We start from the raw sequence: 27,493 nt of genomic DNA, 5'->3' as shown, positions 1-27,493 counted from the left end.
CCCCCAAACTAAACTCTTTTCCTTTTCCAACCTCTCTATCAATTTTCCCATTTTCAGGCTCAAATTCCTTAATGGATTTTTATTCTTTCTACTTTTCTCCATTCCCCCCACCACCTATAAGTCACAATGTTCTGTGTACTTTTCCTTCAAAATGGCAAATGTCTGAGTCAGGTTCAGCATCTTGTGCTAAGATTACTTGAATAATCACTTAGCCCACCACACTTTTTTACCTGCTTTCTAGATCTTCTGAATTTGCTTTCACTCTGTCTTTTAAAGTATGTTCCTATTATATCAAGGTATTCTATGTTCCAATGATGCTGGTGGCATTACTGTATCCCAAGAACATGTCAAACCAATTCCATCTCCTCTGATTACAATTATTCATAAAATGTTTACTGAGTTCTTCTCACTTTACTGAGTGCCAATAACTGTGCCGGGAACTGTGGACACAAAGATGAGTAAGAAATTATTCCTGGCCTTGAGGAGCTCTCAGAATGGGAGAGAAGAAATAGAGAGGGGGAAGGGAAGAAAAAGATCCATGGATTTTAACTATTTTCTGGTTTGAACTATTCTGTACTTATAAATTTTGAAATAAAAAGTCAATTAGACTAAAAAATAAGTCAATACAATGAAGGAGATGCTAGTAGAGCTGAGGGATTTCCATAGTGGTTTCCATAGAGGAGTAGAGAAAAGAAGGGAAGGGAAGAAAAGGAAAAAGGGAAAGAGCTCATCTGCTTGATTTGCTAGTAAGTTAAGTGGGAATCTCATAGAAGATAAGTGTAAGCCAGAACTGGGAGAAGGAGAAGAGTTTGTCTAAAGGAGAAAGCCGGAATTGCATTAAGGTCAAAGTGAACAGAGGATGGATAGAGCACTTGAAATGCACTGGGAACACTGTCTCAAAGTGTTAGAAACAAGGATGTGGGGAAAGAGGAGCTATGAGGACAGGGCCAGCCTGGAAGAGCCTTTGATTTCCATGCCAAGGATTTTATCTTGATAACAGAAAGCCATTGACGGTTTTTAAACAAGGGTAACAAATACTGGTTTTGAATGTCTAATTTTGGTATCTAAAAATAAGTTTAATATGTGCTCCCTACTGCTATTAAAATCTGCATGCTCCTACCTAGAGCAATTAAAGGCAAGAATCATTTAATATTGCATCCCTACTAGTAGTGCATGGTAGGAATTGGACAAAAAACACACACACCATAATCAATCAATTCTAGCATAATCCTGAAATGGTCAAAGATGATAAGCTATTGTCTCTGGTAAAATTCCAAACCATTTGTAATCACTAAAAAGATATAATTCTTTAAAAATATAATTTCTACACCATTTTTTATGCTGAGATAATAATAGTAGCTAACCTATAAGTAGTATCTCTTATGTGCCAGGCTGTATTATAAGGTATACATTTATTGACTCAATTCATCCTTCATTTTAGAAATTAAGAAATTGAGGCACAGAGAGATTCAGTAACACACGCAAGATCACATGGCCAGTAAGGCACAGAGCTAGGGTTTAATCCTGAGCAATCTTCCACCAGAGTCTGTGGAACCCATATCAAAAGTGATCCTAGAGAGAGAAATGCAAAATAAGGAGAAAAAAATACCATGGCAACATTTAATGGCTTGTACCTTCTCAATGTAAAGACGTCAAAGCCGCATACAATTTCACAGTTGTCAAGGTCTTTAATTACATGGGTGACCACATCATTAATAGAACAACATGATTACTTGGTAATTTCACTTCCGCATCACAAGACCATATCCTGGGAGAAAGGAATGATCTAGAACCCATTCAATATTAACCCATTTTCTTAGCTTTGAATCTACCAACAAGGGATTTAAACAGCTTGCACAATTTAATAGTGTGATATTAATGTTGGGACTGATGATAGGGTATCAGGCTTCAATTGCTTTTAACCTATAGGCTTCTCAGCAATGAATTAATTTTATTTGGGTTTTTATGGCAATTTGTTTTCAACTGAAGTTATGTCTTTTTACTGCTCAAAAGAAACCACCCCTACTTGTTCAAGGGTCAACTGTATGATAGGTGAACTGAGAGTAGGACAGTCTTAGGATGCCTTTTTAGAACCATGTCATAAAGTAATTATTCATATTTCCTAAATACTCTCACTAAATAGTTTATAATAACTTCAACAAAATGTATGTGCCATAAAAGCATAGAACATATGTTGTGACATCTTCTGTAAGCACCAGTCATGTAAGCAGATCTCTTCTCAGCCAAAAAAAAAAAAAAAAAAAGAGTTCCTCTTTGGAAAGAAGCACTAACATCTTATTAGAAGAGAAAATATCTACTATGAGTATAAACTGTATCTACTATGAGTATAAACTGTATCATGGCCCATATAAAAAGTTAAATAAACTATATTATATTATCTGCAGAACTACTAAGGCAGCATAATTTTTAAAATTAAATTAACCTTTTTATTTTGAGATCATTGTTGACTCACATCTAATCAAAAGTAGCTAGCACAAGGAAATACTAAAACAATAAAATAACACCTGGAAATGAACCCTTACCCAGTTTTATCCAATGGTAATCTTGCAAAACTATAGCACAATATCACAATCAGAATATTGACATTGAAATATTCAAGAGACAGAAACTTCATCCCCATAAAGATCCCTTATGTGGCTCTTTTATAGTGACACTCAATTCCCTCTGGTCTCCACTCCTTCCTTAACTCCCAGCAACAAGGAATCTATTCTCTGTTTCTATCACTTTTGACCTTTCAAGAATGTTACATAAATTGAATAATACAGGACATAATCTTTGGAATTGGCTTTTTTCACTCACTATACTTTTCTGGAGCGTCATCCAATTTGTTGAGGCTCATCAATATTTCCCTTCTCTTTAATTACTGATCCTCTTAATAGGATCTTTTGCCGAGTAAAAGTTGGCTTAAGTCGAGCAGTTGTTGTCTTAAAGTGTTTTAGTTTGTGAAGCTGGCAACCCCTTTCTTGGACCATCCCCTAAAGATAGACTTTTTTTTGGCACCTTTTGTGTTTGTGTTTGTTGGTGTTTTGAGGTTGCAGGATTCTTCAGCTCCAAGTCTAGGGCATAAAAGGCAACAGCAAACCCAGGGAACTTCCCATCATGTCATTGTCTCAAAGTCTCAAAACCTCCAGCCATTCTCCCTTCCTTTCTCTCTCTTTCCGAATCTTCTTGTTTGTTTTATAAGTAATACTCAGTGTTTTTAGTCATACATTGTGAAAGGACATGAGAAATGTACATTTGGTCTGTCTGGAATCAGAATCCTAGCAAATCTACCTTTAATATTTAAACTTACTTATAAACTATGCAATGTTATTTTAAAATATGATTGGTGTAGCTAACCTACAGCAATTAAAGGCAAGATGTTGCATCTTTCTTGCAAGCTGTGTTTATTCACAAATACCATAAAAGGATCAGTAGTAGGAAAAAAAAAAAAGATCTCGCACTCTCCTGTGTGTATATGGAATGCAAGTTTTATATCTATGTCTGTTATATGTCAAGAGATGCCTAATGTCTAAACCCAGAATTTTAAACACTTGAGAGTAAAGCAGATCACATTTATTTATTTTTAAAAGTTTCATGCCATTTAGATCATTTTCTTTCTACAATTACTCGGGTACTTATTTTATTCTTTTATCAAATATTCGAACAGAAACTCTGTGCCAGAAGTTGTCTTATGTACTTGGCGCTAAAGTCTCAATCTTTGCAATCAAGTTCAGGTGATACCTGCTAATAAATAACGTTGGGGTAAAATGACTCATTCAAAAATAAAAGGATAGGCTACTCTGGAGAGGAAGGGAGAGAATACCTTTTCTAGAATGAGTTAAGGATTGCTTCCAGGAGGAAGTGACTTCTAGGGTGGGTCTTAAGGAATGAGTGGAATTTCTGTAGAAGAGGGTATTCCAGACAAAGGAAATAGCGAGAACAAACTCTTACAAACACAAAAGAGCACAGTGTGTCCTTTCCTTTGGAAAGCAATGCTCTCCTGGGGTTGAAGCCAGGACAAAGAGAATGCTGGGGAATTGGAGGGGAAAAAAAAATTGGCAAAAGAACATGAGCTGGAAGCTTGAGGGTTTTAATCAGGGCAGAATTAGATGGGGGTGACTGAAGAGCAGGAACCTGCACCCCACCTCTCCCCAAGGGTTTCTCAATCCAGGCACCGCTGACACTTTGGGCCAGATGACTCGTGGTTTGGGGGGCTGACCTGTGTATTGTATTGGAAGATGTTTACCAGCATCCTCAGCCCCAAACCCACTAGATGCAATAGCATTCCACCCACCTTCCAGTTGTGACAATTATTTGTCTCTAGATACTATAAACGTGTCCTGGGAAATAAAATCATCCCAGGTCTAGAACAACTGATCCCCTCCAAAGTGCTAATGCTGTGCCTGACCCAGTCAGTGGTCACTGAAGGATATTTAAATCAAGAGTCACATTTGCCTTATAAAAAACCTGAGGAATAAAGCATTGGCATAAACTGGAGAGGGACTCATAATGATCAGGTAAACAAAACGGCATTTCTAAACTGAGAAATGAGAGAGAGTAAGGGAAATATTAAACAGTTAGAATGTAAAATTGATAGATTTTGATGACTAAATACATGACTAGCTTTCCTATTTGTAAGTGGCTGTCTTCTTTCCACATCAAACTTGTCATAATCTGTGACTGAGAGCTTGGAGCTAAGCTAATAAGCATGGATGGAGAGAGAAATATTCACGTTATTTCATTTTCTTCTTAGTTGATGAATACATTACCATTCTTATTAAATTGACTTGGCCACATAGGCACCTACATGATATACTGGGCTTAAGCTTTAGAAGCTTTTTGCTTTTTAAATCAACCACTCATTTTATTAGAAGTACAACACTTTGCCAATGGGAGGCAGTCAATATGCACATTTTAAATGACTGAAGGGGTGGCTGGAATGAATCAGTCATCCTAAAAGTATGATCAACCATTTCAAAGTGACATTCTTAAATGGGTTTTCCATTTATGGCTCAGCAAACACAAGCAGTACCCTCATAGCACAGAAGGCATTTATTAGATGGCTGGCAAGGATTAGAGCAGGTGCTACAGCCACGAAAGTCGTTCTCTGAAAGAAGGTAACATCACAAAACCAAAGACTGTGGTTTTGGCATTAGTAGCACCACTGTACTCCAGTGAGCTAATTGACAAATTTTCCAGTATCAGATAATGACTGGCTGGGGTAGCAGATAGAGGTGCTACACTACCACTATAGTTATATTTAATCACATAATATGAGACAACAATAAGCAATGGAACAAGTCAAGTTAAACAGAGTAAAATAAGAATTTTAGAGTTATACATAACTTTGAAAAGTTAACTATTTTACTTTTATTTCAGGCAACACCATCCTTACACCATGGAATTAAAAAATGGCAAAATCACTCGTCCCCAACACAACAATTTATTCTCTTGTTTGGTGTTTAGTAAACTACTGATATTTGTCTATGGATTATTTTTGAAAGGGAAAAATAATATTAGCCAAACACCATTATTTCGAGGTTTTCAAAGAAGGATACCATCTATAATAATCTATAATAATAAAAGCATAATATGCAAATCAACTGAATGGCCAAACAGTGGAACGTCCGTCAACCACACTATGACACCCACTGGCGCCTGGCCAGCCAAGGTGGGTGTGATGCGATTGGTCGGGGGGCCCCACCATCACCCCATGATTGCCCCACTGAGGGAGGCCCAGGCCACCAAGCAGCGGGCTGTGGCAGGCGGGTGGGGCCTCCCTCTCCCTCGGTGGGGCGATAGATCATGGGGCTCCTGGACTGTGAGAGGGCGCTGGCCGGGCTGAGGGTACCCCCCCAACAAGTGCATAAATTTTGTGCACCAGGCCTCCAGTGTTAATATAATGCATACCACTATTTCATTAGAGAAGTGTTTGCATTTGCGTTTTTTAGTTCTCCATTTTTTTCTAAACTAAAAGCAAGTAAGTAGATATGGAAATAAATGTTGAATCAACTCTAGTTATAATCAATTAAAAAGCTCTCATAGCACCAGGAGAATATCAGCTGTACAATCTTCTAGTGAGATTTTAACTGTCAGCAGATCCAAACTTTCGAATGATACTGGATTCAAAAGTAAAAGAATAAAGATAGCACTGGAAAAATTAAACATATTTTGTAGTTGCCAGGCAATATAATATTTCAATGTTGAGTAATGCATTAATCTCCTATAGGAATAAGCAGACTTTTAGTTTCCATAGTCTTATAAGCCAAATTTTGATATTTTTGGCTTAGAACAATGGAGCAAGCCCCCATTCCTTCAGACTTTTTCCACATCCTCTTTAATACCCACACAGTGCTGTGACTGAGAGACTGAAGTAGTTTGGTAATATATTTGTATTTCATCCTGAGATTTATAAAGAATGGAACTACTCCAAAAGATGTATGACTAAATGTAGTGCATATGAAAATTTAAAAACCCAACTTCATTAAACCAGTCAATGTTTCCCATAGTTAGAAAGTAGAAGTCTAACAAAATGAATTCTTCATGTTCTGGAGGTCAAAGTCTAAAGTATCATCAATACTTTGGGAACAGAAGCTCTATGATTAAAAGGTCTATATACCTTTTTAGGAAATAATTCAGAGACGTAAATTACTCTAGCCTCCAATGTATTAGTGTAGCAGTCATTTTACCTGCAAGTAAATAACCAAAGCTATACATGCGGATAAAATGTCAACTTTCCCATTGTAGTTCCCAAATATGAAAGCCACACATAGCACACTGGTATGACTCTCTTTCACAGCCAACAAACTGTATTTTGCTTAGAAGTTTCAGGAAAGTCTAAAACGAATATAGTTATACATTTATGGATGAGAAGTTGATGAGTAGAAAGATCCAATTTTCAAAAAAGAAGGAATGAACTAAGAACTCTCATCTTGTCCCAAATCTGTTACTATCAAGCTAGAGAAATTTCTACAATAACCTTTAACATATCTGAATGGTATAGCACTAAATTAATGTTTAAAAGAAACAAAATGGATGTGCCAGTGTTATGAAAGCAGAACGATTATAAATCACTGAACAATGCGCTAGTGTCAGGCAGGCAGTGGGAAGCAGGGGTACGGTAATGGGCAATGGCATCATTCCAGTCACTGGCAGACACAAAACAACTTGCCATCTTCATCTCCCCAGTTACACTCCTGATCCTTTCAACATCATCTATCTGAAAAAAATATATCCCATGAGTTAGTAAGCTTACCAAACCTTGAGATGAAGAAAATTTTTAGTTCAAATAAAAATTTTAATTCAGAACAAGTGTTTATTTTGTAGCATTATAATTGTTAAAAAATATCAACTACAGTTATTAGAGTTACAAAAGCAAATAACTACAGATAAAGGACACAGGTTAAGAAAAATTTGCTGTTACCGAGGCAAATAAATTCCTTAATGGAAAATAAAGGGTAAACACAAAATGCAGGGAAAACCGCAATGTACCACCTTTTGAAATTTTATTTTTGGGATACATTTTCAGTTTTCTCTTTAATGTTTGTTTATTTCCTTTGCATCTTACTTGTTTTTGGTCTTTCTAGGAGTTTGGCATTTGCCCTGCTTATACATGAAATTGTATTTTCCCTAGTGGATTGCTGGTTAGAACGCATGTGCATTTACTTGAAAGGTAGTCATTTATTTTAGTTAAGATAAATAAAAACAAAGCATAAGTCCGAAATTCTATGAAATTCAATAAGCCAGATAACAAACAAAAAAGCCCTCCCAATTGATGCTTGATGTTTACTCCTTAACCATGACCCTGCCTTTTAATAGAAGTTCTTAGATGAGGACCAATGACCATTTAATTTGAAGTTGAATATAAAGAGAAAGATAAAACATCTCTAGAGCTAATTCAGTTTGGGGGGTTCATGGCCTCCAGATTCCACTCCTTTCCTCTTCAAAATTTCCTATGTTCCTATAATTCATGCTTTCTACTTAAGGGCCCGACAGAGTTTATTCTTGGCTTCGTTTCTGCACTTTTGCTGAATGTCAAGGTTTGAGGTTTGTTTGAATTCCTGCTCTGTGGAGAGCTTCTGGACTTTCTAGCAGGTGTAAGGACCCTATGGCTCCTTCTGTTGCATCTCATTTCCACTTATTCAATACTTTATCTTGGAGGATGAAGCAAATGTGACTTTCGTGTTTCCTGGCAGTCTCTTGCTTCAAAGGACTTAATGGTGATTTGTTTATTTCCCAGGAAATGGAAACCAGTCAGTGATGACAGATTTATTAGTTAAGTGGACATCACACACAAAAAACCCTTTTCTTGCAGTTCAGGCTTCCTTCTAACCACACTCTAAACGTTCAAGACAATGTTATATATTTTGGCAAATCAAACTCATGTGAATTAATACAGTCAAATTTGTGAATTGATATGACTTCCTCCACATACATTTCCAGAATAACTTAGAGGAAATAAAATGAGGGAAAAAAACTAATTTTAATCTAAAATAAGAGGGGAAAAAGGCATTCTAATAAAATGGTAACACTAGTAACTTTAGGAAAATAATTAAAGGAATAATAAAGCAAAGGTGACGAATTGGAAGGATTCAAGTAAGATGTTTGGAATTCAGAAAGAGCACTTGCAACAGAGGAAAACCCTGAAATTCCAAGCCATGAGCTAATTTTGAGTATAACACTATAGATTTTTCATATTAATCACAGATAGAACATTGCTTCATGTTTAAATTTTCAAAATAAATTGGAAGAATAGGTCTCAAATCCAGAATGGCCCAAATTCTTGCTTCTTAATGAATTACTGATTTTAGCAGGAAGTAAATGTCGTGCAAGAAAGACACTGGTCATTATCTCATCAATGGAAATTCCCTCTCTTCCACATTAATTTTTTAAAAATCAGTGAACTAACCTTCAATACTCATTCAAATTATATGGACCTTTGTAATTAAATTATCATATTACTAGCCTAGGAAAGTAGATTTATATGCTATCCTTGCCCTTATTGTAGAAAATAACCCACTGAGCAATCTTCAAAAGGAAAATTTCAGGTATTAGACATCTTAATAAAGAATCAGGATGAAAATTTCAAACAGCAGATTATAGAAATAAGAGAAAGAAACTGAATTGGAAGTTATTAGTCCCAGCTTTGCCAACATTATTTTAGGGGTTCTACTCTCTAAACCTCAATGTTCTCATCTTTAAGATTGAGGGGTGGTTTTGATGAATTCTGGAATCCCTTCCAATTCTAACATTCTGTGAACATGTTTAAATATAGCCTGCAGGGAAGTCTCAATAGCTTTCAAGATAAAAATGAAAAGTCATTTCAGTTGTTTCACAATTCTCATCTAAAGTCAGTGCCTGAAATATGAGAGAGCCTATACATGAGTCATGATATGCAAATATCTTCCACAATGTCTTCTGGGGGCTTAATCCTCCTGAGCCTTATCAAGATGACATCAATTTCATACTCAAAATAATATAGCATATTTGACCAGCTAGCAAAATACCTTACCTTTCACTCTGATTTTATCAAATGACATCCTAGCAATAATATTATACATTACAGAGTTTGGTTATCTACAATCAATTACTGCCCACAAACCTTGATGCATAACACAAAGGAATGCTTAAATCATAACAATTGAGGATCTGAACTAAAATAACATAGAAATAAATTTTGTGGACGATTCCAGGAAACCAAAACCTATCCTGTATTTCATGTCTATATTAACCAACAAGGAGCCTGGCTGGCATGGCTCAGAGGTTGAGAGTCGACATATGAACCAGGAGGTCATGGCTGGATTCCTGGTCAAGGTACATGCCCTGGTTGCAGGCTTGATCCCCAGTAGGGGGCATACAGGAGGCAGCCAATCAGCGATTCTCTCTCATTATTAATGTTTCTATCTCTCTCCCTCTCTCTTCCTCTTTGAATTCAATAAAAACATATATTTTTTTAAAATTACAAAAAAACAAAGATTCTTATATTTTTTTCCAAAGGTGTTTTGATCTAGTTCACAGTGTAATAGATTTTCATGCACTCATGACTTCAGAAGTTGATCGTAAGAAGTGAGATAAATTGAGGCATGTTTCATCATTTCCTGAAACTTCCCTGGATTTCTCTGGATATTTTCATCACATATGCTAAGTTATTATATCCTCTATCTTACTGTTACATCCAGTTGTTTCCATCTTAGTCTTTGCTACTATGCTGTGGATCTTTCTAGAAACTTCAGTTTGTTCTATTTATTATAGTGGACTCAACAGTATAAAGTTCTTACAGAATCATGTCCCTGGCACATAGTAGGCATTTAGTGAATTATGTCAGAACCTGTGAATTATAATACCATTGAAACACCTATGACATTGATGTGTGTGTGTGTGTGTGTGTGTGTGTGTGTGTTTGTGTGTGTGTCCTGGGCCAGGGAAGAATAGGCTACAATTTGCCACTAATTTCCATTTATCTAAATAGTTCTTCTCTGAGCTACTTGTTTCTAATGAATTCAACTTGATCTAAAATACTAATGCTGCTTCCTAAGGTGAATAGGTGATTCAAAATGAAGTGTATTTCTATTAGAAAGTGTACAATGAGAAAGTTTTTAAAAAATATTAGAAATATAGAGAAACTGTGAGACAGAACGTATATCTGTCCTGAGAACAACACAACCACCTCATGGAGAAAACCCCTTAATCAGACTTGGCTTGGGTGCCCCCTCTGAAGCAGCGACTCCCCAGGTTAGCACCTCTTCAGGACACAGTTAAATTAGGGATCCACTTTATTCCAGCCACTTTGAATAACATTTACATTTTCTATTGGTTTGGTTTGGTTTTCTCACATCCTGAGCTTTCAAGGCAAAACCATTCAATTTGGAAGTCGCCAGCTTCTACTGTGCACCAATATGCATTTAACTACTTGATTGCATTTAACTAACATACTTAGTAATACTTTTTAAAAAGAGATGCTTTGCATATGCAGACTATTTCTTCTAAGTGGTTTCTGTAAAAATGAATAAATAAACAAATAAATAACCTCTTATCTTTGTATCTGTGAAAAAGGTACACTATTTTTTCAGTTGGGAAAAACTAAGATGCATTTAACTAAAGGGAAAAAAAAAGATTGCTATTAATAGGTTACCACATCCACACATTTATATACCAATGGCTACCAATATAATATGAGCAAATTGTCAATATAAAAGTAAATCATCAATTTCACCTACTGTAAACTACTAAAATGTTTTACCCACTCTTCTACACTGCTAATAAAACTTTATTACAGATTACATTTGGTCTGGCCTTCTTCTGATCCAAAATCTCTAAAAAAATGAGAGTTACCTGGACACTTATACATGCTTTGCCCAGTGCTATAAGTTACTTATTTTTTTGTGTGGTGAGTGTGTGTGTGTGTGTGTGTGTGTGTGTGTGTGTGTGTGTGTGTGTTCCTAAGATAGCCTAAATACAATCATTAACAATTTTCTACATTTTCATACTTGAATGTACATCCTCAACTCATAAATTCTAACATGAATGTATCCAGTGATATCTTTGCTTAACTTAATATTGCCTTTTCTCCCACAAATCACTAGCAGTTCAATCATCAATTAATTAACAATTAATCTCTATTAAAAATGAATCCACTAATGAATAGTCCTCCTACTCCCACATATTCAAAACTCATTGTGTAATATATGGCCACAGTCAAACAGGCCCTGATGTTTCACTGTAGACATAAGACTCCATATATTTCGCTCTTCCTTGCATTTGCTCTTTTTCTCATGCCAAAGGAATATATATCCTCATTTTCTTCTCAGAAAGTTAAAATTTCCCTAATAGGCTCTTCTGTTGGTCAACTACCTGACTTTTGCAATTCTGGAATTCATACCAGAGATCATAAAAGACCAAATCTTTTGAGAGGCTTTGAAAGTTAATAATGTTTTATCATTAATTGCCACTGTCTGATTCTATTACGTTTTCATACTTTCCCCCGGAAAATCTAGCCTAATTCCTGGCATGTTCCCCACCCGTTCCCAGAAAAATGTTCTCCTCCCTATTCCTCAAGGGGCCTGGAAGAATCTCCCTAGTTGACCCTACATTTTTTAATATGCTTTCATTGTTTGCTTTCCCACTTCCAAAATTCTTTTTTTTTACGTTTACATCCATTGTTATATTGTGTTTTACTTCATTTTAATATTGTATATATAAATCAACAATTTAATGTCTACATTTTGCTGTTATTTTGATAACTAGCCAAATCTCAGGCTTGTAGATTACGTTTTGTTAATAATTATTTTAAGATGCACTTTGACCTCTGCAGAACTATGGATGTATTTTAAGTAAACACTTATTTGAGTAAACCCAGCATTTATCCAAACAGTTTTACAATATAGTGCTCCTTGCATTTTACTTTCAGATATGCTCCAACTGTTAGTTATAATTTTTTTCAAAAGAATATTGAAAAAAATTAAATTACACTTACATTCAATATTATTTTGTATTAGTTTCAGTTGTACAGCATAGTGATTAGCCGCCAATTATATACTTCACAGTGTTCCTCCATGGTATTTCCAGTACCCGAGTTATTTAAGTAAATGCATATTAATTATTGTGCAGTTTTTTTTCATAAATGGTAAATATATACCATGTAATCACAAGTATTTCCCTTTAGGAAGCATCCATAAAAATCAATCAGAAACAAACACAGATAATTACTTAAGACAGATATTCATTAAACCCTCCTATGGATTTCTCAAAAATCTCCTGAATTTGCCCTGCTACTGGACGCCTGGAACTAAAAGTCTCAGAAAACCCCTAACACAGATCACTCACTCATCATTAGGGAAGCTTTTTCTAGGCAGCAAATAGGATTTACCCAGCACTTCTGTGCACCTAACTAGATGTTGGCTATCACATTAAAAGAAAAAGAAGACACTGACTTTTCCTTTGGGATTGCATGTAATTCAAATCAAAACTAGAGACCTGAAATAGGAACAGCAAAGAGAACCATCAGGTAAAATTTAAGTGTATAATAATGCACTCTATAGACATTGATTTGGAAAGAGAAGGGAGGTACAGACCTGAGAAGGTATCTCAAGCAAGATCTTAATGAAAATAATGAATATATATATTAGAAAAATATATTGCAGGCTATGGGATAAAAATACAAAATGGCAGATAGCATAGAACTAAAGGCACACACACACACACACACACACACACACGTGCATGTAAAACTAATGAAATCTGATTAAGGTTAGTGGATTGTATCAATATCAGTTTCCTATATTGTACCAGTATCAATTTCCTGGTTTTATTATTGAATTATAATTATGCAAGATATTACCATTGGGGTGTGGGAAACTGGGCAAAATGTATTAGTATGTGGGATTCCTCTATATTATGTCTTACAACTGCATGTGAATTTACAATTTTCTCAAAATAAAAAGGTTTTCTATAGTGTTAGACATAAACAATTTCATTGAAGAAATATTAGTTAAAATGAAAGCCAAACCAATGTCAACAAAACTGGCCCTACTAGTCAATAAAGCCTTTAATGATTGAGGTGGGATATTATAGATGAAAGCCAATTAATTTACAGCCCTAAATTCTTATCCAAGGAAATTAGATAGTAAGTAATGTTCTTTAGTAGATGGGGAGATGCAGAAAATCTTGTGGAAAACTCCTTATATGCAGCTATGACTATATACATTTAAGTACCCATATTAAAAAGTATAAGAACACTGTTTAAAAGTTACATTTAGCATGTGTTACATAGACTATAAAAGAATGCTTTGCCAGGAAAGCACTGCTATAAATCTATCTATTTACCTGATTATAAATATAATATATATGAGATTATATTATATATCAGATTATATATTACTTACATTTTATATATATGTTTGATATTAAACAAATTTGCATATAAGAATCAATACAAGTAAAATCTAGTAGTATATTATTGATGGACATTAGTCAAAATTTTACTTTACAGTCAATATAGAATTCTATTAGGGAAGAATGAGAAGAGATAAAGATACTCAGAAGACCTGGGAAGAAAACAAAATTAAGTGCAAGAGACATTCGTGTGGGAATAGGAAGAAATATATACAAGGATGTGCAACAGTATGGATTTGGGCTGAGCTCTGTTGGAAGAAGCAGCATGGCTAAGTCCTGAATATAAAAGGAGAAATCATCATTTGAGACCATTGATATGAAGGCATTTTGAATGTAAATTAAAATTAACTATGTACATGAGGAATTATTTTGGAAATAAAATTATATTTTGCCAAAAAAGAAAAAAAAATTCTTGGAAAAACCAACTGTATTTTTCATGTTTAATTTTGAGTTTTGAGGTTTTAGTAAGAAATAATGATCTGGAATTAGCATGATAGGTCAGTGTGAAGAGTGTTCCAGATGTTATATGGTTCATTGTTTTGGGGAGGAGCAGATGGGTCTGATGTTTACAGTTTGTGGGAAAGATGGGTGTGGGTAGGAAAGCAGGAGAAACAAAGAAAACACATCTGGTTAGCAAAGGCAAAATGCCAACCAACCATTAATATTTTTTAGTATCTTCTGTGTAAGGAGATTACAGGGTGGGCAAACGTAGGTTTACAGTTGTGAGTGGGTGGCACAGTTTATACTTATATTAGTATTTATTAGTTATGGTATTATTTTCCATATGAAAAACTGTAAATGTACTTTTGCCCCACCCTTTATATTAAATTAAAAAGATCAACACTTATCTAACAATGTAGATAAAGTTAATGACCTGAGACAAGAGAGAATTGATAGCTGTTTATTTGTTGCTATTTATTACCTTGAACACAAAAAAGCAAATGCATTATAGGTAAAGCTTAATTTGGCAAAATTTATGTGTATTACATTTTAAAAATTAAAATAGGTAACATATTCTTCACTTCACAAATGGCTACCCAAAATATGATTCTGGTTACAAAAGTATATATTATTTATTGGTATAATATAGCAAAGTCAATGTGCACATTGCCAGATATTAAACTCTGGTCTAAACTAAAATGCTATGGTTATTGTATGAGGTGTCAAAAATACGCAGCCACATTGGTAATCGAAAATAAGGACTGTGTCCTTAGAAAATCGAAGCTAAGAAAGTATAACAGTGTTCATATTCATAAAACAAGAATGAAAAACTACTGAGGTAATAGGACATAAAATCAGATTCAGAAAGAGGTAGTTTACACCCAAGTAAAGCACTTGGTGAAATTGCACTTTATTCCCTCAAATGCAGTAGCCAACATTTTAAATGATGCTGAAATTTATTTTTATTGGGAAGACTAAAACCTTAAGGTTTAAAAATATTTTATGAGATTTTCCTTGTAAGGGCACTAGGCTGAAGTCAGGATATGGAAGCTCAGCTGCCACTACTTGGCTGAATGGACAGACATTACTTAACTTCTCTGGGCACTTTCTCTCCTCTAGGAAATACAGTCATTGAACTGGGTGATGCCTTGGGTCTCTTCTAGTGTCTTAATAATTCTGATTCTAATGATCTGTTCCAACATTACTGATTACAACTTATTAAAAAAAACAAACTTAACAAATTAAGCCTACCCTGAAATCCAAGAGTAATGACTAGTTGGTGTTTGACCCTTCTTGTCGCTGCTGTTTATTACTGAACATTCAGGGCTTTTTCTTCCTGCACCCCTTTCCCTACTCCCTCCCAAGATCTAGCAGTCAAGCAATCCTAGTCCTTTGAACTTCTCTTATTTTAGGGATTAAATTACTGTGAATATAGGAGCTTTGAAAGAGTTAACTTGGCATTTACAATTTTAATACAGTGTTTGATTCTACTGTTTATGCAAAAGCAACTGCCACAGACCATCACTATAATGATTTAAAATGTCTCTGAAATACATTTCTGAATTGCCCACATTGAACTGTGGCTGCAGGGGAGGTTACTAAGCTAAATAGAGTGTAACTAACTAATCACTCAGAATTTGTGAGTTTTGCTTTTCTCTCTGGCCTCAACTTAAGCAATAATTCTCAACAGTTTGTTAAATACAAATAAATCCACAAACAAACAACTTATTTTCTTTGAAAAAGGAAATTGTCATCATGCTAAAATGGTTTTTATGTATTTTGTGGGGAATATAATACATTTTAAGTGGTATTTACATATTTGCCATTTATGAGGCTCTCTAAATGGAACCACTAGAAATAACAAAGAGCTATGATACATACATTCCTTCTGCAATAAACAAAGAGCTATGATACATACATTCATTTCTGCAAATAGCACAGCAGAAAAATGTCACACCCAACCTCCAAGTTCACAGCTGAAACAGAGACCTAAAATTTCACTGTCATATTTAAATCCCTTCTGTTAAAGCTCTGTTCCCTCTTGACTAAACGCTGCTCTGTCCATTTCTCTTGAAACCAGGTGTTGGATAGAGAAGTGGCAGGATACGCTTAGGAAAGAAGGTTAGGAGATGCCCAAGCAAAAGAGGCAATGGAATAGGAATCTTCAGGGTGATTAAGTGAAGGCAACTTGAGTCTTACACACAATTTGGTCTAGATCTCACCCTACATTTCAAGAAAATGGCATGGTACTAGTAATTTGAGGGACAGTTACAGACTATTTTAAATCTTTGGCGACCTTTTAAGCAGGCGACATTTTCTATAGCACTATTAGTAGTAAAAAACAAATAAATAGGCAACATAGACAGAAATGGCTTTCAGATGGTGCATACCCACAACATAATTGCATCTACATTGATACATGACAAAAAGTACAACACCTACTAAGACAAACATTGTTCTAAGTAACTTATGTCAATTAACTCACTATAATTTTTTGGAAACTAAGGTAGAGAGAAGTTAAATCACAGCTCGTGAGGGACAGAGTGAGACTCTGTGTTCTCCTAGATCTACCCTGGCCACTCCTCAGAGGCCTGCATCCCCTTAGGATTTCATCTACTGGGACTCCTGTGCTCAGCGTCTTTGTCTTCTGATGGCATCCGGCCAATGGGAGGCAACAGAAGGAGACTGGAAGGCATGAAGACAGATTACCGGGTTGATATTTGACATCAGCTGCAATCCTCCACCTGAGGTCCCAACTTCCCTAGGAGGCTTCTCTCCTGTGCCTCTCACTGGATTCTGGATTTTTAAAAAAGCTCCCTCTCCTTGCCCCCTCAGGTTTAGATACATTAATGTTTTCCAACTGTGGGCAGGCCCTGGGTGATTTACCATTTCCTGTTGCTCTGCTATGTGCTACCCACCATCAAATAATCATCAAATTCTCTTAAATTATACCTTTGAATGTGCCACCTATTTCCTCGTGTGATAGAATGACTAAGAAATAAGATAAATCCTTCATGATTTATCAACTAATGGCTAAATATGCAAAAAAAAAAATAGTGTTGCTGCTTCTTTTAATTTTCTAAAGCATCTGGATATCCAAGAAGAAGTTTAATAAAGCTCTATTCCCAGAAGCAAAAAAATAGTTCTGGAAGAAAAGGTATCTATAATTCCTTGAATTTTGAAGGCAGACATGCAAAGATGGTAATCCTAGAAATGTGAATGGCAGCAGGCACTTGGATTTGGATGCCTAACCTCTGGCTTCCCTGTCATTTTGATCTATCTCTATACTTTACATCTACATGCTGCCTAGTTTAATGCAATCAGACCCGTTTATATTTCAAATAAGAAAAAAATATTCCAAAGGAAATGTAGTTTACACCTGTAGTTGCGAAGATCTTAACCATGAAAAGCAGTAAACACACTGAGAGCTTATTTTACTTTTGAAAAGATGTCACAAGTTCAATCTATACAGTTAGTAGTGAAGTGCTCTTTAGATTCTTAAAATGTAAGAGCCATTTGTCAAATTACTAGTTTCCAACAAAATCAAACATACATTTTATCTATTTAGTTCCCACTACATTTTTAATGGCATAATTCTATTTTACTGAACCACATGATTTTGCTATCAAAATAAATCAACCAGCTGTAAAATTTACTTCGTATTCATTGTTCATTTCATAAGAGTCAGGACCATTTTATTCTGTTCAGCAAATAAGCGTATACCTCAGTTTGGTTTGCTAGTTTTCAAGAGGCTAAGAAAAATCACCCGAAAGTTTACTGTGCAGTCCAGCCAGCCCGTGTAAGAAGCCATCTCTACAGACACTGAGTACATTTCACCACTACATTTGCAAATAACTATCACTTTGCAAAAATAAATTTTTATTTGGGTGTCATTTCTGGCAAAGCTTTAAGGCTATATTTTCAAAGAGTAAAATTCCAGGCCTTTAAAATTCTACTGGCATCCACCAGCCTAAGCTGGGCCCGCCTCTAGGTTTCCGCAGAGCCTGAGCAATGACTTCATCTTAATCATTTTCTTGCCCACAGTCATGTAAGATAACTGGGGCTTTTTTCTTATAGTATTAAGGGAATCTCTTGAAGCATGTGGAGAATAATGAGCTAGAGGGGAAAAAAGAAAACAAAAACTGCAGGAGAGTTGGCATGTTTGACTTTAATGACTACCATTGATTACCAGCTTCATCCAGTTGGACTCTCCACACAGCTGTGTATGCTTCAAGCCCAATATTTTATTTTGCAGCTTGAATATGTAACATTCTATTACAGTGTTTAAGGTGGATGCTCTCGTTCAGATGATCTGTTATCAAGTAATTAAATTTGGAATTCTATCTATTAGTGTGTGTGCATTTCTACATAAACGTATTATTTTAAAGTGTGCTTTTACATATAGATGCCATGTTCTCATTAATACAACACTCTCCCTTTTTACCATTACCCTTTCTACTAAAACACAGGATAAACTAAAAACTATAAAAAAGAAACACCTTATTCTCATAATTTCAATCCGTGTAACTCTCTAGGTTCAAGAAACAAACCTACAACATATTAGAAAGAAAACTTATGAAAAAAATAGGATTTTTAAATACATTTAAAACATTGGAATTAAGCTTATTCTATGAAATTTTGAAGAGAAACCAATTTTCAATCTAAATCTTTAGTCAAAATCCCAATGGTTTTACTACTGTAAGTATTACCTTTTAAACACGTTATATTTGTAATAAAAGTAAAAACTCCAAGGATATGCGAATTAAGTCATCAAAATACAAAAATATTTAGAATTATCAAACTTTTAAGAAAATGCTAGCTTTTAAAAGTAGCATAACAATATCATATAAACTGAAAATTCAATTTTTAAATTTTAAATCTATATAGTAGAGAGAGAGCAAAATGATTATTTCTTAAGGAATTTTCCTCTCACTCATGCAAACCCTATCCAAAAATGCATACATATAATACAAATTTTACCTGATTATTCTTGTTCACATGCACATGTAAGAGACCAAAGAACATACCATAAAGTATTTTCAGAATCTTATAAAAATAAGTATTCCAATACATAGTACCAAATTTATAGATAGTAACATGTATAAATTCAGAAATATTAAAGTGCTATGGAAAATGTAACATTATAAGTGAAGGTTTAATGAATAATAGGCTACTTTTTATTGTATATTTAAAATTCCAAATATAGAGGAAAAATAATTGACCCATTCAATTACATCTGAACGTTTACTCTTACCAAGTAACTTTCTGTTAATTTAGTTAAAATACATTAAAGGTTTTAACTGGAAATACTCTAAAGTAAAACAATTGATGTGCTCAAAATTTACACAAATGATTCGATAGATATATTATTATTTTGTATCATAAAATATCATCTAGCATAAGTTTCTTAAAGTGAAAATAAATCCCCTACACTTTTATAATGTAAGTAGAAAACCATAGAGGAAAGGTTATCAGATTTAAAATAGTTCTGCCTCAACATAGGTAATGCAAATTGAAGACTGAGACCTGAATAACTGTTACCATTGTAAGTTTTACTCCAAGAGAGAAATAAAATACTTTGCAAAGTTTTATCCAGTTGGATTTGGAACCTCACCCATGACTACGATTTAGGAGTAGTATAGAGAGTGTTGCAAGTAACCTTCTTTATTGTGTTACTCCAGGTTAACTTGGGAGGTTCAGTTTGACAAAAACTATTCCAAGAAGTAGTCATAAGAGCATCATAACAAAAATAGAAAAAAATATTAGTGCTTCATTTTTTTGACAACTATAACAAAAAGGTTGTTAGTGATGACTAAACCATATTAATGACTACAACACAAATATAGAGAAATAAGTTGTGATAATAAAATGTGCTCTGTTGCTTAAATACATCAGACTTACCTCAATTTCTAAATTGTGGACTTTGGCCTTTGTTTGTGTTTCATCTTTTTTTTTTAAAAAAAAAAACAACTTTGGAATCAGACACCAACACCATAATCCAGGAAATGTAATTTAACTGGCCACTTAAAAATTAATCCTTCTTATTTTATGATTACAGAGGTAAATATAATACTCTTGATAGTTTCATTTCATGTGCTAATTTATTTTACCCACAAAATATTTTATAACAAAAAAACAATATGACAAAAATACAGAAAATTTGAGAGAGATAAATCATCCAAAGTTAATACTCAACAAATACTAAATAATTCCTATGTGTATTTTATTTTCTAATATTTTTTCTTCTTTAGAATTTATCATTCATAGATATTTGTAATCCTTATAACAATGCTTGGGAAAGAGACCCATTCTGAAATTTTAGAAATAAATGACTCAAGTGAACAGAGTCAAAAACTAAATATATTATTGTATTATATTGGTTTTTCTCATTTGAAATGGAAATCTACAAAGCCCTCACATCATTGTTTTGTATTTCCAGCTGCCATTTTAAATAAATGAATAAAGTTGGCACCATTACCAGGACAAGTATGAATTTATACATGGGGATTTCTTACATAATTTAGCTCATATGGAAAATAAAAATTAATTTAAATATGGAATTAGTCTCTCAAATTTTCCTGAATCTAAGGGAAGAAGTTGATCTATTTTACTATTTCATTTTTGCTTAAAATTTATTTCTGAGACTCTTTAGGTCACACAACAAATATTGTAAGTTATTATAAATTCCAATGCTGTGATGAAGGGTCTATGTTTTTAAACACAGAGGGAAAACACATTAATGCTTAAAATATATATTTTTTTAGTAAACAAGCTTCCAGGATGCCAACATAGTGGTTTCCATTGATAATCACTATAAACAAAGATTAAATTTTTCAATATTTAGTACTGAGTTTTGAACCCAAATGAAAGTTTTAGAAGTCTCATGCCTTACATTTAATGTTTTTCCTTTTCAAATAAACTATAAAGATATTTACACAGAACTTGAAACTATTCCTATTTCTATAATGAATTTATTGCTGACTTTCAACAATAACGCATCTTAATGTTACTCTTAACTTCTTAGTATAATCATTTGAGAAGATGCATATAGGTCAGTGGTACTTAGGTTTTGTAATGTCAGGTCACCATTTAAAAGTGTTTACACCTAAAATTAATCTACTACTGCAAGAAAAAGACTAAAAAATATTTTTTATTGCAAAATTTGAGATATTTCATTTGTTCAATATTTCCTTATGATAACCAAGATCTAATAGACTATTTTTAAACTTCCAAAGCAAATATTAAAACAATAAACATAATAAGTAACACAGAAATGAACGATAAAGTGACTTTTTTTTCCTTTTAGAAAACATAATGATTGAATATCTAGAAAAAGTTAGAATACCAGAGTTAGGGTAGGTAAGATATTACTCTATATTTAACTTCCAGCTTGTTAATGTCATTCTTGTCATTCTGCATAGTCAGGTATATGACAGACATAATTTGACAATAAATATTTTATATCTTGTAGCTATAAATAAAATATTTGTCATTTTACAAGAATCTAATATGATTCAAAACCTTGTAAAATCCACATCCCCAAATCATTCCCTTTTTATATAAATTTTTAAATTCTGTATGAAAACATACTTATATCCATTCAATTAATTTGAATAGAAAATATTTACATGTTTATATTGTGTATTATCTTCATATAAACTAAAGTTAGGTTGATTAATCTACTTTGGTTATTTTAACTGCTAGTGGGCATTTTATACCTATTACTGCATTGCTTGGCAAACAATCAAATGTAATTGAAGCCAAGTAATTCACCCTATTTATAGACTTTTTTTCAGAATCACCTGCTTTGTATAGATTGTTTTAAGTACAGTTGTAAAGTTTCGATTTTTAAGAGCCCCTTTGAAGAGGTGGCAGATGTTGGCTTTGCTAATAACACTGGAAAGCAGAGCAGGTTCAAAGTTGCAAAAAATGTTTAACACATATAAAAAATAACAGTGTGCTTTTCTATTAAGTTTGGTTATTTTCAACTGTCAATAAATTATAATGGAAGAATAAAGTCCATAAATATTTGTTTCTAGATCCTTAAGCTTCTTGAGTTTGTATATGTGTGTGTTTGCGATGGGAAATGTGTGTTAATGTATGCTGGTAAGTGTTACAAATGGTAGTTTTAGCATCATTTCCATGGATAAAATTTAGGTTGGTTTTCAATATTTTCTGGTGCTTAAAATCCAATTAAAATTCCACACGGTCATGCACATATACAAGATATCTGGGTATCAGATGCAAGGATACAGAATTTGGTTCCGACTTTGCACTGGATTTATGTACTGCATTTACTCTGAACTATAAATACATAGTTATTATAAACTGCCTAACAAAATATAAATGGTCTCTATTAGGCATATGACTTTTATCTAATATAATTTAAAAATTGCAAAAGTTCAGAAATTAATTTAATTTTTGGAAATAATGAAATAATAAGACTGTGCTATAAGCAATGAGATATGTGTTAATAATATATCAGAATTATAGTGATTTTCTATATCACTTTAATTTTTGCTAGAACAAGATACCCTTACGACACTATAAAATAAAAGAGTTGTGAACATGAATTATGGAGGACCAAATGCAATGTCATCACAGGAGAAAGATATCTTGAACTGAAATCTATCTCAAGATATAACAAATATAAATTAACTCAAGTAGTGAAACTGGCGAACTAAATTGTATTTTCAATGAGTATGCATATATTTAACTGGAAACTATTGGGATATTTCCTTTTAACTAGTTAAAATTTCTTTCAAAAGAACCCATCAAAGAAAATGCTCATTCTAACTCCCTAGCGATTCTATCCTTGGTGATGACTAATTGTAGTTCCCACTTAAGATGTAATCTGTCAATACTTTATGAAGCTGATGTTAACTTTTGTGTCTATTTTTCCTGCACTCTATTAGCTTCAACATGTAAAAATAAACTTATTTTGTTATATGGTTATTTTCCACCAAAGGAGAGTAGAACTATTAATGAACCCATTTTCTTAAAGTTGTTATTAAAATGACTAAGGGTTGTAGATGCTTTGATCCCACTTTCCCTGTTTCCTCCCAACCCAAATAACATGTGTCCATATGAAAATCCTGTTTGCCCTAAGCACCTTAGGTGCAGTGGTTCAGTTCAGGAAGCATAAGGAACAACAACCTCTTGCATAGATTTCTCATTGCATAAAGTAAAGCGAACAGTAAGAGCTTCTGGCAATTGCAAAAGTGAGCTGACAAATCTGAACTGGAATCTGTTTCCAAAAAAAAAAAAAGTTATATTGATATCAAGTGCTGTGTCTGATCGGATCACGGCATTCTAAAATTGTTTTTTTTTTATAATGAAGACGGAAGCCTTCTTATTATGATTAACCTTTTAACTCTGTCTTGAGAGTTTCACTTATGGCTAGTAACAACTATTAATAATTAGTGATACTACTGGTAACTTTCTTAGGTATAAACTAATTTGTGATCCAGTATTAAAAGTTCACCTCTGACCTTGGAAAGTAAAGGTTACATTTCCCATAACTCATCCTGAAGAACAATTGATAGCATAGCTGCACAGGAAAAATGAAATAATGTGGGCACCCGTTGTCATTTATGTGGGATCTTACCTAAAGCATGATAAAACATAAACTTTTTTCCAGTCTTTCAAACTCATGTCTTGAATTACCTTCTAGAACTGTTAAGCCAATTCCTCAAAGGTAGAAAATGCGTAAATATCATATTAAACAAATGACACTTTTCAGAAAAGTTGGATGGCAGGTTGCGGCGCTGTAGCTACTGAAGAAAACTCACAACTCGCTTAATTGTAAAACATCCTTGAAGGGCGGTGAGGGTTGCCTGGAAAACTTGTTTCTCCGGATTGTGACCGTATCCTTGGCAGGCTGTGCCTTCCAGCATCCCTTTTTGCGTGGCTACTGCACTTCTCCCCAGGAAGACCAGCGTCTCCCGCGCACCCGCGCGCACACCGGCCTCAGGGTGCAGCAAGCCAGCACCGCCGGGGCTACTGTGAGTTCCCAGCACTTTCCCCGATAATTCTCAATGGGAGGACGGTATGACTTCCCACTTTGGAAACTCGGATTCTCACTCTAGATCAGTGCCACAATACAACTATTATTACGACTCATGTTTCTTCAAGAGTCTGAGCATGTATGTATTAACAACTTTCTGACACGTCCCTTAAAATCTTCTGAATTCCTAGATGATATCTTCTTCCCCAAGGAAGGGAAATGTTTACCATTTAGAAAAGGGCGCTATTTAAAGAACTCTGAAATCAGAATTAAAAAAAAAAAAATCTAAACCTTTTTTTTTTTCTCATACGCTCTGCCAAGTTCCACTGCAAGTTCCAAATATTGTGCAATAATTTGGAAATCCAGTTAACGATGGGAAAAATCGAGCCACTCAAGAGCCGGGAACTTGCAAGGGAAAAAGTCAAGGAGCGGCACCCGCACGCATGCCCAGCGGACGCTGCATCCCAGGGTGCGCTCCCCTCCCCACCGCTCAGATGCGAGGTCACGCTTTGCAATCGATTTCACATACTGTCACCCGTCCTTTTGATGCTCAGCCCTCTGGTAAACTAGTTTGAACCTTGGAGCGCTTAGTGCCGCTGGCCACAGTTCTACCCCTCGCCGAAACACGTGTCCCCACATCACAGGACGAGGGCAGCCCCGCGGAATTTGGCGGCGGGGAGCCAGAGAGGGCAAGACAGGTACCTTCTTCCCTGCCTCCTCGCCGCCGGGGCGAGGGAATCTTCCCCTGACGTCTCCCCGCCCCTTTTGCCCAGGGTGCCTGGCGCGCCTTACCTGAGCTATCGCTTTTTCTCTTGCTGCCACTTCTCTTCTCCGCCTCCGCGGGGGACAGCGCCTGGCGTCCGTAGTCCCCCGGCGCGCACGCGGCGCCGGTCGGGGTGCTGGAGCCCAAGCTGGACGAGTTGGAACACAGGACCGGCGGGCTGCTGCCCATCTCCGGGGGCCCTCCCGAGTCCGGCTGGAGGCAGAGGCTGTGCCGAGCCGCGCTCGGCGGGGAGGACATCTGCGGGAGGTGCCAGTTGGTTTGCAGAGCTTGGTGCTGCTGCTGCTGGTGGTGGTGATGGTGGTGGTGGTGGTGGTGGTGGTGTCCCCTGTGATGCTGGCTGGCGAACATGCCCTCCTCGTTGGGGTATCCCGCGATTATGCAAGACGAGGAAGAAGTGGAGAGCTCGGGGTAGGACATATGGTCAGATCTTCCGTGGAGGGCGAGAGAGGACTGGGAGAACGGGTGCAAGCCTTGCGCGGTGGCATGAGGGCTGCGCAGGCAGCCAAAGAGCGGGTGTTCCATAGCATGCAAGTCTTGGGTTCCAGGCAGAAGACTTCGCGAAGGCTGCAAACGCCACACCACCCTCTGTCACTTTTCACCGTAAACCGTGTGACTTGCCCCCCTCCCCAAGCGATAGCCACTCGCGCTTCCGCAGAGCTGGGATAATCCCGGTCCTGAGCCCTAGCGGCCAGTCTCCTTTACATATAAACACTCTGACCTGGAGGAGCTTCCCTCCGAGCGACTCAGATGTCAAGAGTAGGAGAGGTTGAAGCCAAAAGAAGGTGGTCCCAGAGAACTGCTTTCAGGGGGAAACGGCTCTGAGAGGTTATAAATAGAGTGTAATGTGAGCTGGGGGCTGGCTTAGGAGCCCAGCGCTGACCACATGCAAACTCCCTCCAAAATTCCCGCTCAGTCTGCGCCACGCGCTTCCAGTTCCACTTCCTAAAGCTGCTGGACGCACACCGCGCCCACGCCCGCCCGCCCCTGCCAGCCGCCGGGCTGCGAGCGGCGCGCCCTGCGCTCAACCCCGGCCCGGCGGCAGCCGCTCTTCCCTCCCAGCGCCCGCAGCTAGGGCGCGGCGCTCTGGCCAGACCCAGCCCCGCACGCTTTGTCCCGCCCGCTCCCTTCGCTCAGGAAAGGTGTCTTGTTTGCCACTGGGACACTGTCACCTGCAGGAAGGCTAGGGCTGCGCCTAGCTGTGGAGGAACACGAGGGTTAAGGGAAAAGATCAGAGCTAGATTGGCGCGCGCTTCCAGAAAATGTCCAAACTTCTCCTCTCCCGCCCGGGGCGCAGGGGCGCACCTTGCTTTTGGCAGCTGCGTTGTTAAAGGGCTCGGACGTCAGGACCCAGGGGGCAGGAATGCGCCCCGCGGGCGGGCGGGGAAGGGCCGTTTTGGGTGCGGGGTGTGGGGGAGGACAGCACGAGGAGGCAGTAACAGTTGCAGGTGTCCAGCCCTGGCGTCCGCACTTGCGGTGCCTGGTGGGCTCTCTTTCCTCCTGCTTTCCCCAAATGCCCTCTCCTCTACCTTCCCGGTCCCGGTGAGTGCCCACCAGTAACTTTTCCTGGGTCAGGAATATTCCAAAGCGGTTTGGCCCCGATCGCATGAGATGTGTCGATTGCACGCACAGGTCATCTTTCCCCTTTAGGAGCCAGCCCATCTCTTCTCATTTCCATCCAGAAATCAGCTGTCTGCCGCTCAAAAACAAATCTGCTAATAGCACCCCCTCCCCCACCTCAGCCGTGGTCCATCGACTAGGAAATGTTACCCTTCGATTTCCTCCAAAGTTCACTAACCCGGGGGGGCTTCAGATCTCCCTGGTTAACCTTGCATCACAGAAAACTTGCCCAGGGAATTAGTGGGCGCATCAGCTGGGCTTTGATGCTGCCACTTGCTTGAGACATTGTCTGCTGGGGGCAGAGTCGTTTACACAAGGCAAGCAAGGCCCTCCCCCACCCCCCACCCCCACCTCCGCCATAATGAGCTGCAGGAGCAGTCAACTCATGCCTGGGACATGTCGCATCAAGAGAATATAGGCGCTCACATATCAATCCTGGGACCCCGAATGTGCCACCAGCAGCGTCGCCCCGTTATTTTCATTGTCTCACGTGTCCAGAGGATGGGGACCAGGTCTTTGAAGTTGTTAATGGGATTAATGGGGACAGCAAACTAGGCCAGCCATCTGGTTTGAATTAGGAAAAAAGTATTGATTAATCTTTGAGAAGTGTCCCCAAGGCAGACAGAATCTTCTCCCTGGGCCAGCCCCTCGGGCTTCAACCTATCTCCCTTTTCTTTTAAATTGTGCTGCGGGATAGTGGCTTCGCAGTAAACCTTTACATCCGTGTGAAAGTTCGAATTGTTTTCCATTGC

At 36.7% G+C, this 27,493-nt stretch overlaps 1 protein-coding gene across 1 annotated transcript in view; it reads right to left on the bottom strand.

The window, feature by feature from the left end:
* The window catches only part of MEOX2 (mesenchyme homeobox 2), a 61,102-nt gene extending 35,078 nt beyond the window's left edge, over nt 1–26,024 (bottom strand). Inside the window, exon 1 of the mRNA XM_008148513.3 lies at nt 25,133–26,024. Coding sequence (XP_008146735.1) covers nt 25,133–25,646 — 514 coding nt within the window. The 5' untranslated portion in view covers nt 25,647–26,024. The remainder of the gene's footprint in view (nt 1–25,132) is intronic.
* Between the last annotated feature and the right edge of the window lie 1,469 nt (nt 26,025–27,493).

Source organism: Eptesicus fuscus, chromosome 14 (genome assembly GCF_027574615.1).
Source record: "Eptesicus fuscus isolate TK198812 chromosome 14, DD_ASM_mEF_20220401, whole genome shotgun sequence".
In the NCBI taxonomy this organism is placed as follows: domain Eukaryota; kingdom Metazoa; phylum Chordata; class Mammalia; order Chiroptera; family Vespertilionidae; genus Eptesicus; species Eptesicus fuscus.
This window is presented reverse-complemented; position numbering and strand designations above follow the sequence as displayed.